We start from the raw sequence: 18585 nt of genomic DNA on the forward strand, positions 1-18585 counted from the left end.
TGGGGATGTAATTACAATCGAGTTCTCGCTTGAAGGTCTTTTTTTAGCGTTGCTATTTGCTTTATACACATGGGGTTCCAGCATCCCAGGCGTGAGGGAATGTGGGAATTGTGAGTGTCATATTGGCGGCATGGTGTCCATGACTGGACGCTTCTACCCTTAGCTTCAAAGCGCTTTGCAAACTAGGGACTGAACGGTGTCCAGGACCGACGTCTCGCACACTCAAGGCGTTTTCACCATCTGTTCGAGTGGACACGTGTGGGAGGCAGGGAAGAGGCATGTACTGGACAAGGAACAAAATCAGAGAAAGAATCAGCTTAACTTTGGGTCTCCAGCAGTTTGAAGTCTGAGGGACTTTGGCCACAAAACCTTTTGAGAAAGGAATTTAAAAGCTTCAATCTGCCGATCTAAAATCCCCCTTCATCATTTAAAGAAAATTATTCTCTGAATTAAAGGATACACTTATTGTATGGAACAAGTATTGCGTCATCTAGCATTCCAATTCCATCTAAAAGGTAATATTGAAATCATACGATTTTAAGGGTATGTTTCAAATGAATCCCAGAAAAGTTCTCTTTAAAACTGAAATGTGTTATTCTGGGTTTCATCTGCAACACCCTTGTATAAATGGATGCTTACTTTCAAAATATTAAGATTAATTGCCTAATTTTGTTCAAGGTTCAGCACTAGTTTGGGGAAATTATTGCTGTTACTACTGCAATTGCATTTACTATTATGTGGTTAAAAAAAAAAGCACTAAGGTTTAGTTTGTCAGCTGCTCAGAAGGTTGTGGTGTTTTTGTCTCACCAGAGCAGTGTCTGGTATTGAGGGAGCTATGATCATTACGCAAAAAAAAATAAAAATAAATGAAAGAGCTCAGCTCCAGGACGTACATGTAACATTTATTCCATTGGGATTGAAGTTTGCTTTCTAAAGGGTATGGTGTGATTTTCAGGAGATTAGTAGAGACTAGATGAATATTAAAAACTCAAAGGCTAAAAAAATATGCAGGATTAGAGCGAGACCTTGGAAGTGTGAATGCAAAATAAGATTGGTGTCATAGATCAAGCCTGCATGTGTGTGGGTGTGTGTGTGTTGGAATGGGATGTTTAAAGGGCAGCAGGCAGATACAATCTGTAGAGTGCTACTGGAAGATTTATGGCTATGAAGACTTTTTTTTTTGTCAGGGAGAAAAGTTTGAAAATGATCTGGCTAATTTGTATGCTTCCTGAATAAAACACATTTTAAATAGCATAAAAAATGATACATATGGTAAATTACATGAACACGGGCACTGATGAGACATTTTTCTTTTCTGATTGAATTGGTTGCCAAATACATACTGTAGTTAAAATGTAGCATGGTGATGTAGCTCACTCCACGCGTCAGATGATGCATACAGTGAAACTGTGTTTAATTGAAATGAAGGCAGGTGCAGGGAAAAGATCTTTAGCTATTTAAAGTTATTATAATTGAGTTGAAAGCCACAGTTGGTACAGTGCATTTAAAACGATAAATTCTATGTGCTACCCGTGAGTTGGGTGTGTATTTTATTTATGCAGACCTATTAAACAATCCTAGGTGTTTGATATATTTTGTAGCATTAGCACTAGTGACAGGCAATAGCATGGTAAGTTTATAATTGGTATTTAACATGTGTGTGAAATATAGGCATTACTAACAGGCGCATTTGAAGCATCTGCTTTTTTGAAGTCTTGCAAGAAAATAGTCTCTCTAGTGACGGGATTGACCAGGAAGTGCTGAGTACCATCTCTCTCATATTAATGAGTTACAAGACACTTTCCATGCATCATGAATCCACGCAGACTAAATTGATTCTGTTATTGATCGTGTTATATGAGGTGAAAAGGACCAAGCATATTTTTATAGGAAAGTGCATGCTCAATATACTGTAAAGCACATAATAATAGCTTTGGTCTTAAACTGCAGAGTCCAGACTCCCCCAGGCTTGTCAGTAGAATCTCTTCCTCTGCCTCCAACACACACATTTAATGTTCACAGCACACAATCTTTGAAATGCTTTGGTTCATCCTGTAGCATTTACCCATACTGCTGTTCTCCAAAGAGCTTCTCTTTATTAGGTGCCTTAAATGGCACATTAAAAGATATCTTTACCAGTTCCTCATATACTGTATAACTAAATGCAAAATCCATTCAAGAATATATAAAGTGAATTTTAAAAAGCATCTTAATCTCACTGAAATATGCATGCTTTTGTGTAATCTGGGGGAAAATGGAATGAAAATGTACAGGTATTGTAGGTCTAAATGCAATATGGCAAGAATTATTGTGGGCTTAACTATAGTGCTGGAACAGGTATTTCTGTTTTTTTTCTGACAGAAGCACTTAACAGAAATGTTCTGTTTGTTCATCATATGGGCCTTTTTATAAAGTTTATACAGTATAGCAGACTGGGGGATGGACCAGCTTTGTTGATGTTAAACTCTGGTTTAGATGATATTAAAGAACAAAAGCTTGGATCTTTTAACTCCTATACAGGACATACATTGGCAGGTATTGACTAAGTTTCTAAAAGAAAGAAAGGGACAAAGTACTTAAGTTGCTTTTTAAAAAAAAATACATATTGAAGTCACAAGCATGTGTGTGTCATCTTATAAATCGTAATTGTTTATCTACTACTCTGGCAGCAGGTAACAATGTAGCCAGGCATTGTTGGGTTGTGCTCTGTGTAATGACTGCCATCTTCTGGCCAGGTTTGGTCATTACACTGCAAGGATCATCTGCTGTTTTTGTTCTCAAGACTTTGTCTTGGTTTGAGAGAGGCGACAGAGGAGGTCACACATGTCTTAATCATATAGCTTGTCTTTAATTGAAGGACTGTCAAGTTCTTACTTAATGTGCTTCCACTCCCTCTTTATTTGTAAATTCAGAAGATGTGGTATCCTCATACCTCAATTCCCAGTTAGTCAAATAGTTAACCCAGTCACTAGTCTCTGGTGATAATCCCAGTACTGAACGGTGGCTTCCGCCTATCAGAACATACCTTTCAGGACTGGGTTTGCTTTTTGATGTTGGTAGGAGAGTTGAAATTCTGGTGTAAATTAGGTCTAAGACTTACACATAAGTATGGAATATAGAAACATAATGTGTTTCTGGTTCTTTTATGAGGGCTGTTCTGAAGCTGGGAGAGCTGTGAGCACAGTGACTCAGCAGAGTGTAAACAAGTCTAGTGGATGATGATATTCCATCTTTTGCTCTGTTCAGAGTGACAGCTCCCAACAGCCAGCCAGTCGCACTCATACAAAGAGAATTTATGCTACTCTCCTCCATAGAGAGCTGTGCAGAATCAGAGCACAGCCAAACAGTTTAAACCACTATAGTTGCACAGGGCAAATACTGAAATGTTCTATCACGAGAGAGACACTTGACACTTGTCTGCTATCAACCCACACCTGTCAAACTGACCTTCACTTGAGCAGTTTCCATACACACCATGCATTTGGACAGCATGAAGCAAATTTTGCGAAGCAGTTACCCTTTGCTGTTCTTTGTACTGTCTGTTTTTACTGTTTCTGAACTGCTAGAGTAGGGTGCTACCCATCAGAATGTGTCTGAAATTAAAATCTTACCTATGCTTCTTTGTAACCTATTGGTCCACGTTTTTAATTGAGTCCCTCACGAATGCTGAAAACAATGTGAGATGATTTTAATTTTGTTTTCCAGTTTTTAAAACAGAGCAGACAAGCTCAAACAAGGGAATAAGCTAATCAAAAAAATGCAGATAACAGAGAGACCCTCATCCTTTTTGCTCGAAGAGAGCGCAATCTACTCTGGCTGCACTTCCTTCCACAAAAACAATTTCTAAAAGTGAGTGCCTTCAAGAGCTGTTTTTTGAAAGGAATCCCAGTTTCCACCCTACCTTGAAAAATACTTTTCTGAGCTAAAGATGGACCCGTGCCATGCCTGAAGTTAATGGCAATCATATCCGAAAGCTCATTAGTCAAATATACCCAGAACCTGGTGCACATCATCCAGATGGGGCTGCACACTGGCGGTGGTGGAGGGGAGTCCCCATTACCTGTAAAGCGCTTTGAGTGGAGTGTCCAGAAAAGCGCTATTCAAGTGTAAGCAATTATTTATATTTCAATTCTGATCAATGGCCTTTAAGAGATGTGTTGATCTAAAGGCCCTGCACTGTCGGAGATGTTGATGGGCGCTCCCCTAGCACAATCCATGCCTGCTCAGTTGTGTGAAGCACAGACCCCACCAGGGGATGTGTGAGTGACTCCCCCACCTGCTGGCGTGGGCTTCGCCTAAACAGCAGCCAGTCCTCTCTGGCAGCCTCTGAGCTCCACCTCTAAGCCTGGGTTTGCTTTATAATTTTCTGCCTGTCTGCTCCCCTCGTTCTGAGTTTAGCTGAGGGTGTGCGCGCTAATTACTTTCTTACGGTGACAGGCTGGTTAGGCATAAGCTTGACTTTCACTCTGAGCGTCCCGATAGGATAAGCAGGGTGGCTTGTGTTAAGGCAGAGCTCTTTCACACACTGGTGTCTTCCTTTAACCTGCCTGTGGCCTCAGTCTGACGGGCTCTGTCATTTTGACCTATAACAAAGAAATGTCAGTAATCGTAATTGAAGTTGGATGTGCAGGTTGTCAGGCCCTGTGATTTTGATCGCTGCAGCACCTCCAAACATCAGGAAAATGCCGACGATGAAAGGGCTGCTGTGTAATCTTTGCCACGAGAGCTTCGTGTTTTACCTTTGCCGAGGTACTCTGCCCTGCTGTGCCGCTGTTTTGATACTGTCTCTCCTGTTTTGTGAACAGATAAGTTTGGATTGTCTGCTGGAATTCCCCAGGTCGGTTTTGTACCCTTACGCTCTGATTGTTATAATGCACGTTGGATGTTTTGTGCAGTAGTCATGTGCAGCCCTCTCACGAAAACAATGTGATTTGCTCAGGCAGGCTGTGCCCATCTTCCTTGCATAAAAATGTAGATTCGATTGAGTCTGTATTGTAACTAGTACATTTAATCGGTACCAGTTTGTCAGGAGTCTTTGAGGAATGAGTTATCAGCTGAATGTGGTGCCTGTGCTGCGTTTCTAATGCCTTAAAAACAGCTGTTGATGTGTAATCCGTCACAATACAGCCACTGCAGGCATTGCCTTCTCCCACGTTACAGTGAAGTAAAAGGCCACTGACCTCTGGTGGCGTTTCGAGGAACTTCAGTTTTTTTTTCACTTTCATGTGGCAAAGATTGTTTTAAATAGAAAGAATACATTTAATTTGTGTGCTTCGGTTATGACCCTTTCGCCATTTCAGTATTCTTACCTTAAAATGACGTACATGCCGCCAATCTGTGTGGGTTGAAAGATGATGTAAAGACCTTTAAAATGCACATAACATATAAAACAACTAACAGGCAATTCCTCTCTTCCAGGATTCTAAAGCTGAGTGCAGCAGCTGCATAGATAAGGAAGACAGCACAGTGAGTAGAGGCCAGATTTTACACTTGTGTGTGCTCATTGTCTTTCATGTATTCAGTTTGTTGCGGAGGATTAAAGCCAGGAGTCTGTGAATGGCTGATAGCCTGGCAGGTGTGCAGTGTGAAACGGAGGATGTGTTTGGCAAGAATAAGAAATTCTGTGGAAAGGGAGCTTTCACCTTATTCACAGTGACTGGAGTTTACATCTCTCTGCAACAGGGACAGGGGCTGCTGTGACCAGCTTTATATGCTGACTTCTGTTTTGTCGTCTTTGAAAATGCAACATCATAAATGAAGGTTATTTGATTTAGTATTTTTTGTAGGTTTTTAACAATCTTGTGTCTCTCGAGGTTTTCATTTGTTGGTCTGTTTAATTCTTAGTAAAGCCTGCGGATGCGTTGGTGTGTCGCACTCCATCGTGCTTCCTGGTCTCAGTGAATGCATTTCGCGTCTGACGACTCCTCGGCCCCCTTGCATCGCCATCGGTGTTGATCACAAAGTAGTACATAACATCGACACCAGATGGCGCTGTTAGATGCTTTGTATTTTTCCCATGGTTGTGGCAAGTCTGATGATCTGCGTCAGTGACATGTAAAAGATAAAAACTTGACAGACAAATATAGGATCTCTGATCCGAAGCTTGTAAAATATGTTAGTATGTATGTAAAATAGCTAGTATGTTATGACTAGCTTTGCAATTTTTTAATGCATTGTCCCATTTTCCTTTTTTAACAGGATTATTTTAATCTTCCTGCAGCAAGTGAAAAATGACCATTTTTTTAGAACAGTAATGTAACAAATATATCAAGGACTGTAAGCACCTGGCATAAGGCTTGAAAATTTGGTTTTCATTGTGTTTATATTTATATGGTTTACCAGACCTCAGAACCCCCAGGAATAGACTAGAATAGACAAGAATTCTAACTTTTATTCCTAGGAAAAGGAGAACCATCACTGACCAGCACAAATGGTGCTTTGATGGCCTCTCTCTCTGAAGGAAGAGTAAATATTGAAAGACACTGACTGCATATTACATTACAGTACATTATATTGTTACAAGGGAGACTCTGAAAGACACAGGTTTCATTCCTCGATCAAGGATCAGAAGATTTGCAGAAGTATTCTTGTGCTGTCTGCTCCAAAACTAAGATTGAACCATAAGTGTTAGGAGAAGAAGAGATAGAATTTACAATATTGATCAAAAGACGTTTGATTTGTTTCACAAATCAATTCAAGATGGGAAAAATATCATTTAAAAGTGAGGTCTATTTAATTTTTTTTCTCCCTCCGTATCTGATGCTGTGATGTTTCTAGTGTCATCTATATTGTTACATTTATTGAAAGATGACAAAAAATAAGCTTTTGTCAGGAAAGTTCTGAATTTGGGAATAGCTACAAGTCCATTCAAAGCTTGAAAAGCCTTCTTGAGCTGTCACACTGTGTAGGCTCATCCACAGCAGAGGGCTCAAGAGAGTCCATCTTCTAGTTAAAAGGATAATCGTGCCAATCATATTACTGTATACTTGTCCTCCCTGTCAAGTCTTTTACTTTGACATATAATTACGCAGTTTTACTTTTTACAGTGACAATCCTGCTTGAGATGACTGATCTAGTGTTTGAAGCAAGCGAAACTAGTAATCAGTCTTTTTGAGAAAATGGCTCGGAGTGACTGCATTTGACACACAACTGAAAACAGTGAGCTTGACCTCCATTTGAAGTGTCTGTTTAGAGAGGCCTGTAAATAATTCAGAACAAAAATATTTATAAATACTTAAAGGTGAATGCTTTCTGCTTCCACAACACATGCAATACTGTAATAAAATGCCTTAAGCTGCACAGTTTAAAGTTCAGATGTGCATGCATGTAACCTTTATTGACACACATCAAACTACCTGGATCTTTCAGTTCTTATTTTTTATTTTAAATGATCGGGGGTCTGCAAGAGATGAGTGTCTCCTCACACACTCTGCTGACTATCCCAGTGTCGAACCGAAGAGCTACAGGCTCAGGTGTCACCTAGACTGACAGCAGGCATATTTATCTGAGAAGCCTCAATCAGGTTTTTAGCTTAAAAGCAAAGGTCATACTTTCGGAAGGAAAATTTTATGGTATGATATTTATTTGATTTTATTTCTCCTTTTCGGCATCAGAAGCAAAAAAGAGAGCGAGATGGGATATTTCACTGTCCCTGTCATACAGTCGCCTTTCCCACTTAAATTGAGAGCCTGCCTACAAAGACTGCCTTCTCCACTGCTGAACATATCATGTTTGTGTGTTCAACACCCATAATGCAAAGGCCACCTGTCAATAAAGGTCACACATTCCCCCGTTCCTTGGACTGAGGTCACAGTATAATTATGCAGTAAAACAGTGAAAATGTCAGGACAGTGACAGACCAATTACAGCTTTCAGTGAGGATTCTGCTTTCTGTTTTGTGCCTGCTACCAACTTTGGAAAATGAAAAGAGAAATTTATTTCAGAATATCAGTCGTACTGTGTTGCTTTAAGCATTAAATGAATGCCTTGATTCACTTTAAGAAATAAACTGAAAGGGTTTGTAAACCTTCACTTCACTTAATTAATCTCTGCATACATCTGGGTTTATATCTGTGCCAATTAGAGAAGATGTGTTATAAAGGAGCAATGAATGTTATTGTGTGGCTTATACGATTAGTAGCTTAAGAACCTAGAGGACTGTATATGGAAGAACATCTACTTGAGCAGTTTGATGAAAAAGAATAATTTGAATCCTTGGATTTTTTGAGTGATTTATAAATAGTTCAAAATCTGAGCTTGACAGGCAATTGGAACTTAAACCTTGCTCCTGTTGTTTGTGAATAATATCTATGGGGGCTCAGAGCATTCTTCTGAGGGAGCTATGCGCAGTGAGGACACTGGCAAAGCACAATGCTCTGTATTTCATATCCTGCAGATCAATACAATTTACAGACAGAATGTTCTAGATCTCATACAGCCTTGGAGAACGTTGGGAGGGTTAACCTGACTGATACACTGATGTCTCTGAAAAAAAAGGGCCCACGTTAGACAGGTGACAGACTTTTACTTCACTATGGCCGAAGCGAAAACATTTTCTCTCTTTGCCACTGATATTTCAGTATTTGGTGAAGGTGGACTACCTATAGATCTGCCAGTTAAGGAGAGGATAATATTTTAACTCCTAGCTCAGGTTTCACACAAACAATTTTTATTTCTGATTGTTCTTTTTTATGGAGTTACTATTACATGTACTCTACAATAGAGGCTAGAGTGCTTGTGTACTCCTCATGCTCTCAGTAAATAATTCCTCCATAGGGATCTTTTACATTTTTACAGTTTACTTTTTCACAAATGGGATTTTTTTATGGTTTGCTCTTCAGAACTAAGAGGAACAGTAAACATATTTACCACCTGAAGCTCCTGTATTCATGCATTTTCATAGGATAATTCCCCATTAATTTTAAATGCAAGATAAGAAGTTAATTTTCATGCAAGCAAATTTCCTGCACTGTCCCTCCCCTTGTTTTCTGTATCTCTGTTACTTCACCTAACTGATTGTCTTACTGTCTTCACTTCTCATCACCCTTGATGTGTTCTGGTTTGTTCAGTGCACACAAAGGCTATTTAGCGCGATTTGATTCAGCTCGTTATTATCCATGAAGACATGGTCATCACGGTTGAAACAAAATGTGACTTCAGTAAAACAGTTGCATTTTTTTCTGTTTTGCACAAATTGACACGTTAAATCTACTGATTAAAACTCTGTGATTTAAATGTGATACGTTTCTTTAAGCTCTTACACAGTAGTTTTTCGGTAGTGTTTTGTTTTGCATCTTCCACCCCAGAGCCAAGACATCTCTGCACTGTACTGTAAATAAATTAAACCCTTCTGATTAACAAACATCTTGCTGTTTGCTAGCTATCCCAGAGTATTACTTGTCTGATTCTCTGCCACCCTTTAAGATCTGCCAGCGTTTTGTATGCGAGCTCTCCAATATCCTGCCCATATGGCGTGCATTTCGTCTGTCGTTTTTCACAGGGCACTAAATGAAAAGCACAATAAAGTTCTTTCCCTCATCATAATTGTGAAAAAATGAGAGCCATATGATACTGGGCACTTAGGGGAAAGTTTTGTCCACACAAATTGGTCTCATGGGGAGCACAGAGCTGCTTGATTAGCATCAACACCATGAGAGATAGTGCAAGCTGCAGAACTGTCAAGTGTCCAAAAGCCAATTAAAGGAAGAGGCAATCCGGCTGGCAGCAGGGGTATAAAAGCTGTGTACACTGAGATGTTTCACATGACTGCTGGTCTCTCCTGTCCCCCTGAAAGGAAACAAAGCGACAGGGAATATGGTGACTTTTTTCATTATGTCTCGGACACAAATTATTAGAAATATAATACCCCAACTAATGGGATTTTTTTTCTTAATCCTCCATCGTATGTGGGGGTATTTGGACGTGTGACTAGCGTATGCCTGAACACAGGGGATAGGGGCTGGTTCTCTTCCGGGCTGGGTCCTGTCGCAGTTGGCTCAGGAGTCCTGCCGCACAACCCCATCTGGTGGGTTAATACAGCATCTGTGAGGGTACACAGCAGAGGAACAGGTCAAGGCGAATTTTGTGTTAGAAAGTAGTAGCAAACGCCACATCACACAATGTTTCAGTGGTGGGGGCTTCTGTACACTTTCTTTCTACTTTTCAGCGTGAAATTAACCTTCATTTTTCCCGATGCGCATTCTCACTCTGTCCTCTCTACACGAAGTGCACCTGTATTAGACCTTGCTTATAATCAGTGGAATATTCACATTCATTAATACAGAAGCAGCATTGGGGACCTCTTGCTATTTTGCCACAATAGCCTTTATTGCAGGGGAGGTACAGTATCTATGCCTGGAATAGTTCTTCTTGTATTTCTGACCACCTTACTTTTTCTTCCCACTCTCTATTTTAAAAGTGCCTGCAGCAGCACAGGCTAATGAAATTCCTAAGGAGGCATGTACATTTGTACTTGTATTAAGATTGTGTGCATGCCGGGTGTTTGCTGCTTTTAAAAAATGTAGCTCCCACAGGCCCTGATTGAACTGAAGCTCTGGTTTCCTTCTTGTCTGAAGCCACTGTTAGATGTGAGTGCTTAAGGCAGGGGGTGTGGGGGTCCAGGCCAGCAGTATACAGGATTTCTTTTCCACGAAGAATCCCCCGCTGTATTTCCTCCTCTGTTATATTATTCAAGAAGAAATGAACATCAGCTACATAAATAACATACTGAGAAACAGAAGATACCGGATCACAGACGTCAAGGGAAAGCTCAATGTAAAATGAAAGCAAATGCTAGCGCAGTGTCTTAACTTTATCGAAACACTGGACTCTATATTTAAAACACTCTGTAACTCGGGTAAAAGTCTACAAGCTTCTAACTGCATGAGCAGAAAATCTGAATCCCTTTTCGCCATTTCTAAATGTTACAAATGCATATTTTTCAATGTTTCATTTATAGGTTTTAAGATTGGAGTCTGCCCTCTGCTGGTAAAAGCAGTTATAATTACTTGTCAAGGTTTATCTCGTTGCAAATAATTAAAAAATGTGCAAATTATATTACTGTATCAGAGGTCTCTATTCAGACTCCTCCTCCTATAGAGGAGATAAAGAAAATTAGATTTGTTGAAATTAGATCAGATGTTGGATAAACATATCTAGGCTATTTATTGACTTTTTGAAGATCCTTTTAGGTCCTGTTCTTACTCATCATTTCATGTTGAAATGTGACCTCAAAGACATTCACAACGATGGAGAATTAATGCTAGAAATCCAGGATATATCTATATGGATTTTTATTGACTGTAAGCAAAAATACAGTACTTTGCTCGGATTGAGTCGAGAGAAGTTGACAGGATCTGGCAGAGCAGAGAGTGAATTCCAGGAGCTCTTGTAATTTCATATATCAGAGCAAGAAGACTGTTTCATCTGTATTTTGAATAAAAGTTTCTAAGGTGCCATTCTGGAGTTTCATTCATGTTTGGTACTAAGGGCAAAATAAAAAAAAGAGTTCTTTAGAATGAGCAAGGTTATTCTAATGTGTCAATCATCGATGAATATAAAATACCCTGCTGTATGACAGACATGGTGTTGTGCAATTCTCAATCACTATTAAAATGTAATTATTCTGTCGTTTAAGAGTATAGCACAATGCCTTGTTTTAGTTCTTAAGAGTATAGCACAATGGCTTGTTTTAGGTCAGTAAATATCTTCTCATGATCCTTGTGCACACTGGCTCTTTACAAATTCTGTAGACTGCTGTAGAGCTACCGTACCTTGTGTTTAATAACAAACAGCTGTCCACCTGAAATGGTCTTTACTTCCTAGGGAAATAAGAGTAACACTAGCTTGGAGTTACATGCATGTTGCCATTTACTGTAAGTTGAACATACAGTACTCTTGTTTCAGATGATAATGCTTGAGGTCATATTAATTGCTTTTGTAACAGTGTTTTCATTATCTAGTGCTTCCCAGGACTCTCCTGGGTTTTATTTCTTTGGAGGGTTTTCAGTAAGGAGATTTTTTTTATTTAAAAACAAAGCAAATAATTAATGCTGCTCAAAAGTACAATCCCTACTTGCCCGTTTAATACTGGGACTAGTCTTTTTACTACCTACAGTGCTGATGTTAGGGAAAAGGGACTTTTAAATAAGCTTGCCTTGCTGGTCATAAAGTGATTATGATCTATATGACAGGTTATCATATATTACAGTATGCACTATCAGTGTTAATGATGTTGATTACTGACATACAGTATGTATTTGTGATTGTAATACAGTATGTTCGATTTTCAACCTCACTCCCTAATTAATCAACCTGTGGAGGTTGTTCAGTGTTTCCAATACCTAGGAACAGTAATTGATGAGCATTTAAACTTTGCCGCAAATACAAGTTTGCATTTTTAAGAAGACTAGTCGGAGTATTTTTTGTCAGAAAGCTGAACTTTTTTGGGGCAAGTCAAAACATTTTAGAGTGAGTTTATAGAATGTTATTAGAAAGCATCCTTACTTTTGCTATCACAGTGTGGTATGGTAGTCTAAGCATTAAGAACAAAGGGAGTTTGGCTACAATTGTTAATACTGCTAGTAAAACAATTGGTGGACCACAGAACCAGTTCAAAGATCTATAATATATTACAGTTCAAAGGAAAGCTCAGCTTATCATTAAAGACCCCTCCCAACCTCTATAGTCCCATTTCCAACTGGCAGGAAAAAAAGTACAGAATTCCTTTGTTCCCTGTGCAATTGTTATATTAAATGCAGCTGAGTGCCTGTTTCCTGTTGAAGCTATCGGTTTAGTGTAATGCTAGTGTGTGTACTGTACAGTATCTGTACAGTAAATGTATTGTTGCATTGCTAGGATTTTTAATGCATATTTCTTGTGTTGAGTTTTATTTGTTTTTTTGGTGTTGAGATATTTTGTTATACCATTTCTACTTTAACATACTGTATTTGCATCATGATCAGGGAGTGAGACTTTTAGAGAAGACTTGTAGTCACTAAAGTTTAGGGTGTGCTGTAAGACACCTTTCAGTAATCACAATAGCTTCTTCTCCTGACTAAGATAACGTTTTACACCTGCAGTACAGAATTCCTTTGTATGTTCTTTCATCTTTGACATCTGTGAAAAAAATCTGTTTGCATTACCAGGGCATGTACATTAATTGCATAAGTACACTTCGGAAAATGACATAAGATTTAATGAGATTGTTAAAAAATAAAACAGACAGAGGGGGAGTGAACAAGCAGAGAACTGAAGCAAGGCTGAATTGCAGACAGACAGACCCTCATGTCTCAATTTCCTTCTGGGACATGGTGTGGGTCTCACAGAGCCCCTGGGGGAGCAGGGCCACGATAGTATACCTTCAGACCTATTTAAATACAGTTAAAGACATGAAAAGAGTTAGAAATTGAATTAAATACAATGCTCCAAAGTGACCCGGCTGTTCATTTAAGCCAAAAAGCACAAATGTCATTTTGGAGGGGCTTTCTGATTAGACGACGAGTTTTAGCTTCATAAAACTTAGTTCTTTTTGTAAGCCATACAAACTTTTAAATAACTCTAAACGTGTTTAGTGAATTAAGCACATTAATAAGGGTTTATTATGCAGCTAAATTGAGTGGAAACAACCCCATTATGGTGACAGATGAAGTATCTGTGTGAGTGAAAGATTGCTAAGGAGCAACATGTTTGGCTGAACATTGTAATAGGATCACTTTGCATTGATGCTTAATTGGTTTCCAGGCTATGAAATTGCACACCCAAGTGTGGGCATGAGAGAATATTTCTCTCTCTTTCTTGCTACGGAGAAGTTTTCTCAGTACACCTGCATTACATAGCATTGCATGAATACGTGGAAATATATTTTCTTTAGTTCAGCTGACTTTATTTTTTGAGAAGATGTCACATTTACATCTATATTAAGGAAAGGAGGAAAACTATAAATGTCTGCTTAACACTGATGCTTCTGGTCTGATGATAGATGTTTTGTTAGTAAAGGATTTGAAAGCTTTTTTAAAAAGAACAAAAGCAGGAGCCAGAAATCAGTTGCCTGCTTAATATAGTGAAGGAAAAAAAAGTTACTACCTAGTTTTAGACAAGGAATGCAGTACGTTAATTAAAAAAAAAAACGCAATGAAGCCTATTGCCTTTTTACGCTAAGGTATGATATATAACTACCAAAGAAAAAAGTTCAGAAAACTAAGATGGGGGACGAGGATTAACAAATGAAGTGGGAAAGTTCTTCACAATGTGTGGATTAATGTGGATGGAGCAGGATAAGTGCTATTGACAGAGATGAGAGAGGCCCATTTGAAGTGCAGACACAGAGGAGAAGAAAAGGAGAATAGTTAAACTGCTTGTGTTTATCTAAGAGGTTTCGCTGGAACAAAAAAACTCAGCCCGGTCGATGTTGGCAGCATGTCAGTATGAGATGAGATGGCTTTGATTTCCAGCCTGCCCTATGTGAACTGCACTGGTCAGGGCCCGTGTCACTGTTAAATGTAGCATACAGTACATGCAGTAAAGCTGGTCCAGGGTGCAGTGAGCAGACAAGCTACGCCCAGTAGGGGGTGCAGTGAGCAGAGAAGCTGAGCTGGGGTGCAGTGCAGGGTGACTGGAGTGTCCTGCTTTATCTTGACTTTACACAAATCTTTGAGTGATCCCCTCATTTGATTAATAGGGCTTTTGTATTATACTATAGATTGACACTGATCTACCTACAGGAGGACATGTTTATCTTTAGGAGTTCCCTCATGTTTATCCTGTATGCATGGCCTTTGATGTGCTATGCCATAGTCCAAGTATATTAAAAAAAACATAGACAGCTTTCCATTAATACTAACTATAATGCAATTTATCACTATGGAAAAAAAAAGATTTTTGCAATTAATCCCCATTAATAAAACTGTAATGTGCCCATTCCAGACAATAATATCTAAGATGCATATGTATGTATCATAATCTTAATTATTTATAGCATCTGAGTAGTACTCTTGACTGTCATTGTTCAATTGAACACATTTTGACTTTCATGTTTTCATGAAGAAACAAAGGTCAGGCTTTTCTATTAGGAGCAAATTAACTCAACTCAACAGTGTTTTCATGATTTATATTATGTGATATGTGGAATGAATAAGTACTATGGATGTTTTTTTTTCTTATACTGTATAATATGCCCTTATGGGATTGCATTGTGGAATTGTGTTGAGTAAAGCACAATAAAATATAGAATATTCCCAGAGGTCTTTTGACAAGCTACAGCAATGTGCCGTCACTGTGCCTGCAGAAAGAAACTATACCTTGTTTAATCAAATCTGGTCATTGTCTTTCAGCTCCCTCAGCCATCAGATGGCACTAGAGGATAGTACATAAACAAGACAAAACCATCCACACTAAAATTAGTTAAGAAATACGCTAATCTGACTAACTGGCAGACCATTTCCTTTCAGCAGGTAATCAGCAGGTAATGTAATATTTATACACTATTATAACACAAATATGAACCTAGTGAAATGAGATTCACAATAAAATGTTACTTAGTGATATTTAAGGTGATCTGGAAAAACAACTACAGTGCTTTATTTCAGTAGGATCACATATGTAGTTTTAAATGGTGATTGTGAATGTGTAACCCAGACATTTATGGGTCTAAAGTAGTTAAAATAAAGGAGAAAAAAAAAGACTACATTTCAAACTTTAGAAGCGCTCTTTGATCCAGCATGTTTCTCCTGTGGGTATATTTATCTGTGAGATGGCACCACCAGAGTTCGCTCTCATGTGAAGACTGTTAATTATTAATTGTTGCTCTCCTCTACAATAAATTGCTGGGAACTCATCCCGAAGCCACTCAGAATCCAGAATGCGGTTTTTCAATTGTGAGAAAGATAAAGGCGACACATTCCAGGATTTCCTGCTTGGAGTACGGTTTCCTCCCCATCTTCAAATTGATATGGAGTCTCTGTTATTGCAAGTCTGCCAGTTGGTTACAATATTGAAGCATATTTCAATGAAGGTCATATCTCTGAAGTTACTGCTTGGGTGATATTCAATAAAATGTGTAAGGGACTAAAACTAATGATGATAGTATCAAAGCAAATAAAGAATGTGGACAAGACTTCTAAAAGCATTTGCACAGTGATATACACTATCTGCGCAGCAGCTGTATGCTTCCTGTTGTATTTTTGTCTGTGCCGTTAGCTGCTATTTTACACTGGAATGGCTGAATTTAAACCCACAGGAGCATGAACGAACTGGCAACCTATATTCATCTCCTGCTTGGGAGGGTTTGAATGCATTTTGCATGATCTTAAAGATTTGTATGATTAAAAATTACAGAGATCTAAAAAAATTCCCAACCATAGATGTTAAGCATACAGTATGTGAGAAAGGTTAAGGAAAGAACAGTGCTGTGTGAAGGAATTCTGATATTACTTCAAATAATCATAGGAGGCCCAGGTATAAAGAGTTAATAATTCCATATCTGTCTCTTTTTTTGTGTAGTACTTTCTCTGGGGGGTCTGGGACAGTCTGGATGGTTTGTATGTTCTTGAAACCAGCAACCATGTCACCCTGCAACTCACAACGCACAACTTACTGAAGCTCAGCAGGAGTGAGCCTGGTCAGTACCTGGATGGAAGACCCCCTAGGAAAAACGAAGGTTGCTGCTGGAAGAGGGCCAGTAGGGGGCGCTCGCCCTAAAGTCTGTGTGGATCCTAATGCCCCAGTATAGCGACGGGGACACTGTACTGTAAAAAGGCGCTGTCCTTCGGATGAGACGTAAAACCGAGGTTTTGACTCTCGGTGGGCCTTAAAAACCTCGGGGTGTTTCTCGAAAACAGTAGGGGTATTTTCTCGGTGTCCCGGCCAAATTTCCCATTGGCCTTTACCAATCCTGGCCTCCTAATAATCCCCATCTATGAGCTGGCTTCATCATTCTGTTATCCTTCCCACTGAGAGCTGATGTGTGGTGAATGTACTGGCGCACTAGGGCTGCTGTTGCATCATCCAGGTGGGGCTGCACACTGGTGGTGGTGGAGGAGAGTCCCCATTACCTGTAAAGCTGTTTGAGTGGAGCTCTTAAAGAGCGACATAAGTGTAAGTAATTATTAATTATTATAAACCAAATGTTTCTTCAACAGCTCTTTTATAAAAAAATCCTGTGCATAAGAATTATCCTTATTTTTTTCTTTTTCCATCCTTGTTGAGGATAAATGTACTGATTGATGACAAAATATAGTTTGTGCACTTGGCCTAAGCAAAGCAGCACCAGCAAGCACAGAAATGTCCAGAAAGAAGTTGCTCTTTCTGCATTTGCACCAGACTTCAGTGGTTCATGGCTGGTTCTGAAACAGAAATCAAACACTAGGCCATTTAAAAGATCTTAGGCTGAAAACCATAAGCCTTGAATGAAAAAAAAAACCCTTAATGCTTCTTTTTCCTTTTTTGTTTTCCTTGGGGTAATAAAAAATGAAAAATTGCTTGTAAAATGTCAAAAACATCATAAAGAATAGATCTGAGGGGTTGATTAATGAAAACCTTTGCCCAGTGGCATAGCAGGGTTGATGTGGCTGCCGGCATAGTGCAACTCCGAGTGGTAATATCTCATGAACTGCGCAGCATATTCCATCACAGAGACCTCTGCTAATTTTCCTGCAGCCAGCACGCTCTTCAGCTCTGATACATATACACAGGGAAAAACAGAAGCAGTAAAGCACCCATAACACCTTTCTTATTCCCTTTAATGTTGTCTGCAGGCTAAAAGAACACAAAGATTAATGGCGGAATCTATCTTGCTCAGGCAGCAGAGGAGAGGCATCCCTGTGAGTCGGCCGTTAATGGAAGAAGTTCAGAATCATTTAAATGACCACCAGAATAGGAACCAATTAACCTGGACTCCTTAGCACAGGGTAGCAGTACACTTATTTCAGCAGGACACTCCAAATCTTAAAAGATAGCCTACGCTTTTCCTTTAGGATCTGCAGAGATTATGTTCATCTTTTGCACTTTCACACGTGCCTTGTGGTCTTTTCTTCATGTTTACTTTGGCCTGTTTTGAATATAGAGTTATCTTGTAGTTGTGCTTTAAGGAGTCTATGCAGTGACTCTTCTCAAAACCCTTTGCACGGAAGCATTTCTTTACCATGTGTTTTGTTTCTCCATTATTACCATACAGTATGTGTGAGGTACTGTATAGCTGTCATACATTAATATAGTATAATTGATGTTTAATGATATTTATAAAAAGCCGCATCTATTCTTTATTTTTCTTTTCTTGAATTTTTAATATTCAAAATTATTTTCTTTTTGTTCTGTAGATCAACACTGGTGTACAATATTGATCAAATTCAGCACTTTGCCTGTTTTCTGACAATCCTTTAACTCATTTCTTTTTTTTTGCGTTTGAAGTGGTGTGTGAAGACGCCTCAGTCGTGTGTCATTTCAAAATGACAACTGGAGAGACTTGTTTCCTCAGTGATTTTCAAAAAGGGGAAAATAATTGCAGGTGAGAAGGATCTAAGGCAAACAGAGTATCAAGGTTTGCAAAAAAAAACAACAGGGTCTCAGGATGTTAAAACTTGAACTTAAAAA

The 18585-nt window shown here is 39.0% G+C and overlaps 1 protein-coding gene across 13 annotated transcripts in view; it reads left to right on the forward strand.

Annotated features, from left to right (window-relative positions):
* rbfox1 (RNA binding fox-1 homolog 1) overlaps positions 1-18585 on the forward strand; it is a 648127-nt gene that overhangs the window by 316270 nt on the left and 313272 nt on the right. For all 13 annotated transcript variants that reach the window (XR_016094401.1, XR_016094402.1, XM_088936368.1 and 10 more), the window contains one exon: positions 5419-5466. Coding sequence is in view for 11 of the 13 variants with exons in the window: in XM_088936368.1 (XP_088792494.1) it covers positions 5419-5466 (48 nt within the window). In the remaining 2 variants the exon portion in view is untranslated. The remainder of the gene's footprint in view (positions 1-5418; positions 5467-18585) is intronic.

This window comes from Atractosteus spatula, chromosome 18 (assembly GCF_055471065.1).
Source record: "Atractosteus spatula isolate fAtrSpa1 chromosome 18, fAtrSpa1.hap1, whole genome shotgun sequence".
Lineage (NCBI taxonomy): Eukaryota > Metazoa > Chordata > Actinopteri > Semionotiformes > Lepisosteidae > Atractosteus > Atractosteus spatula.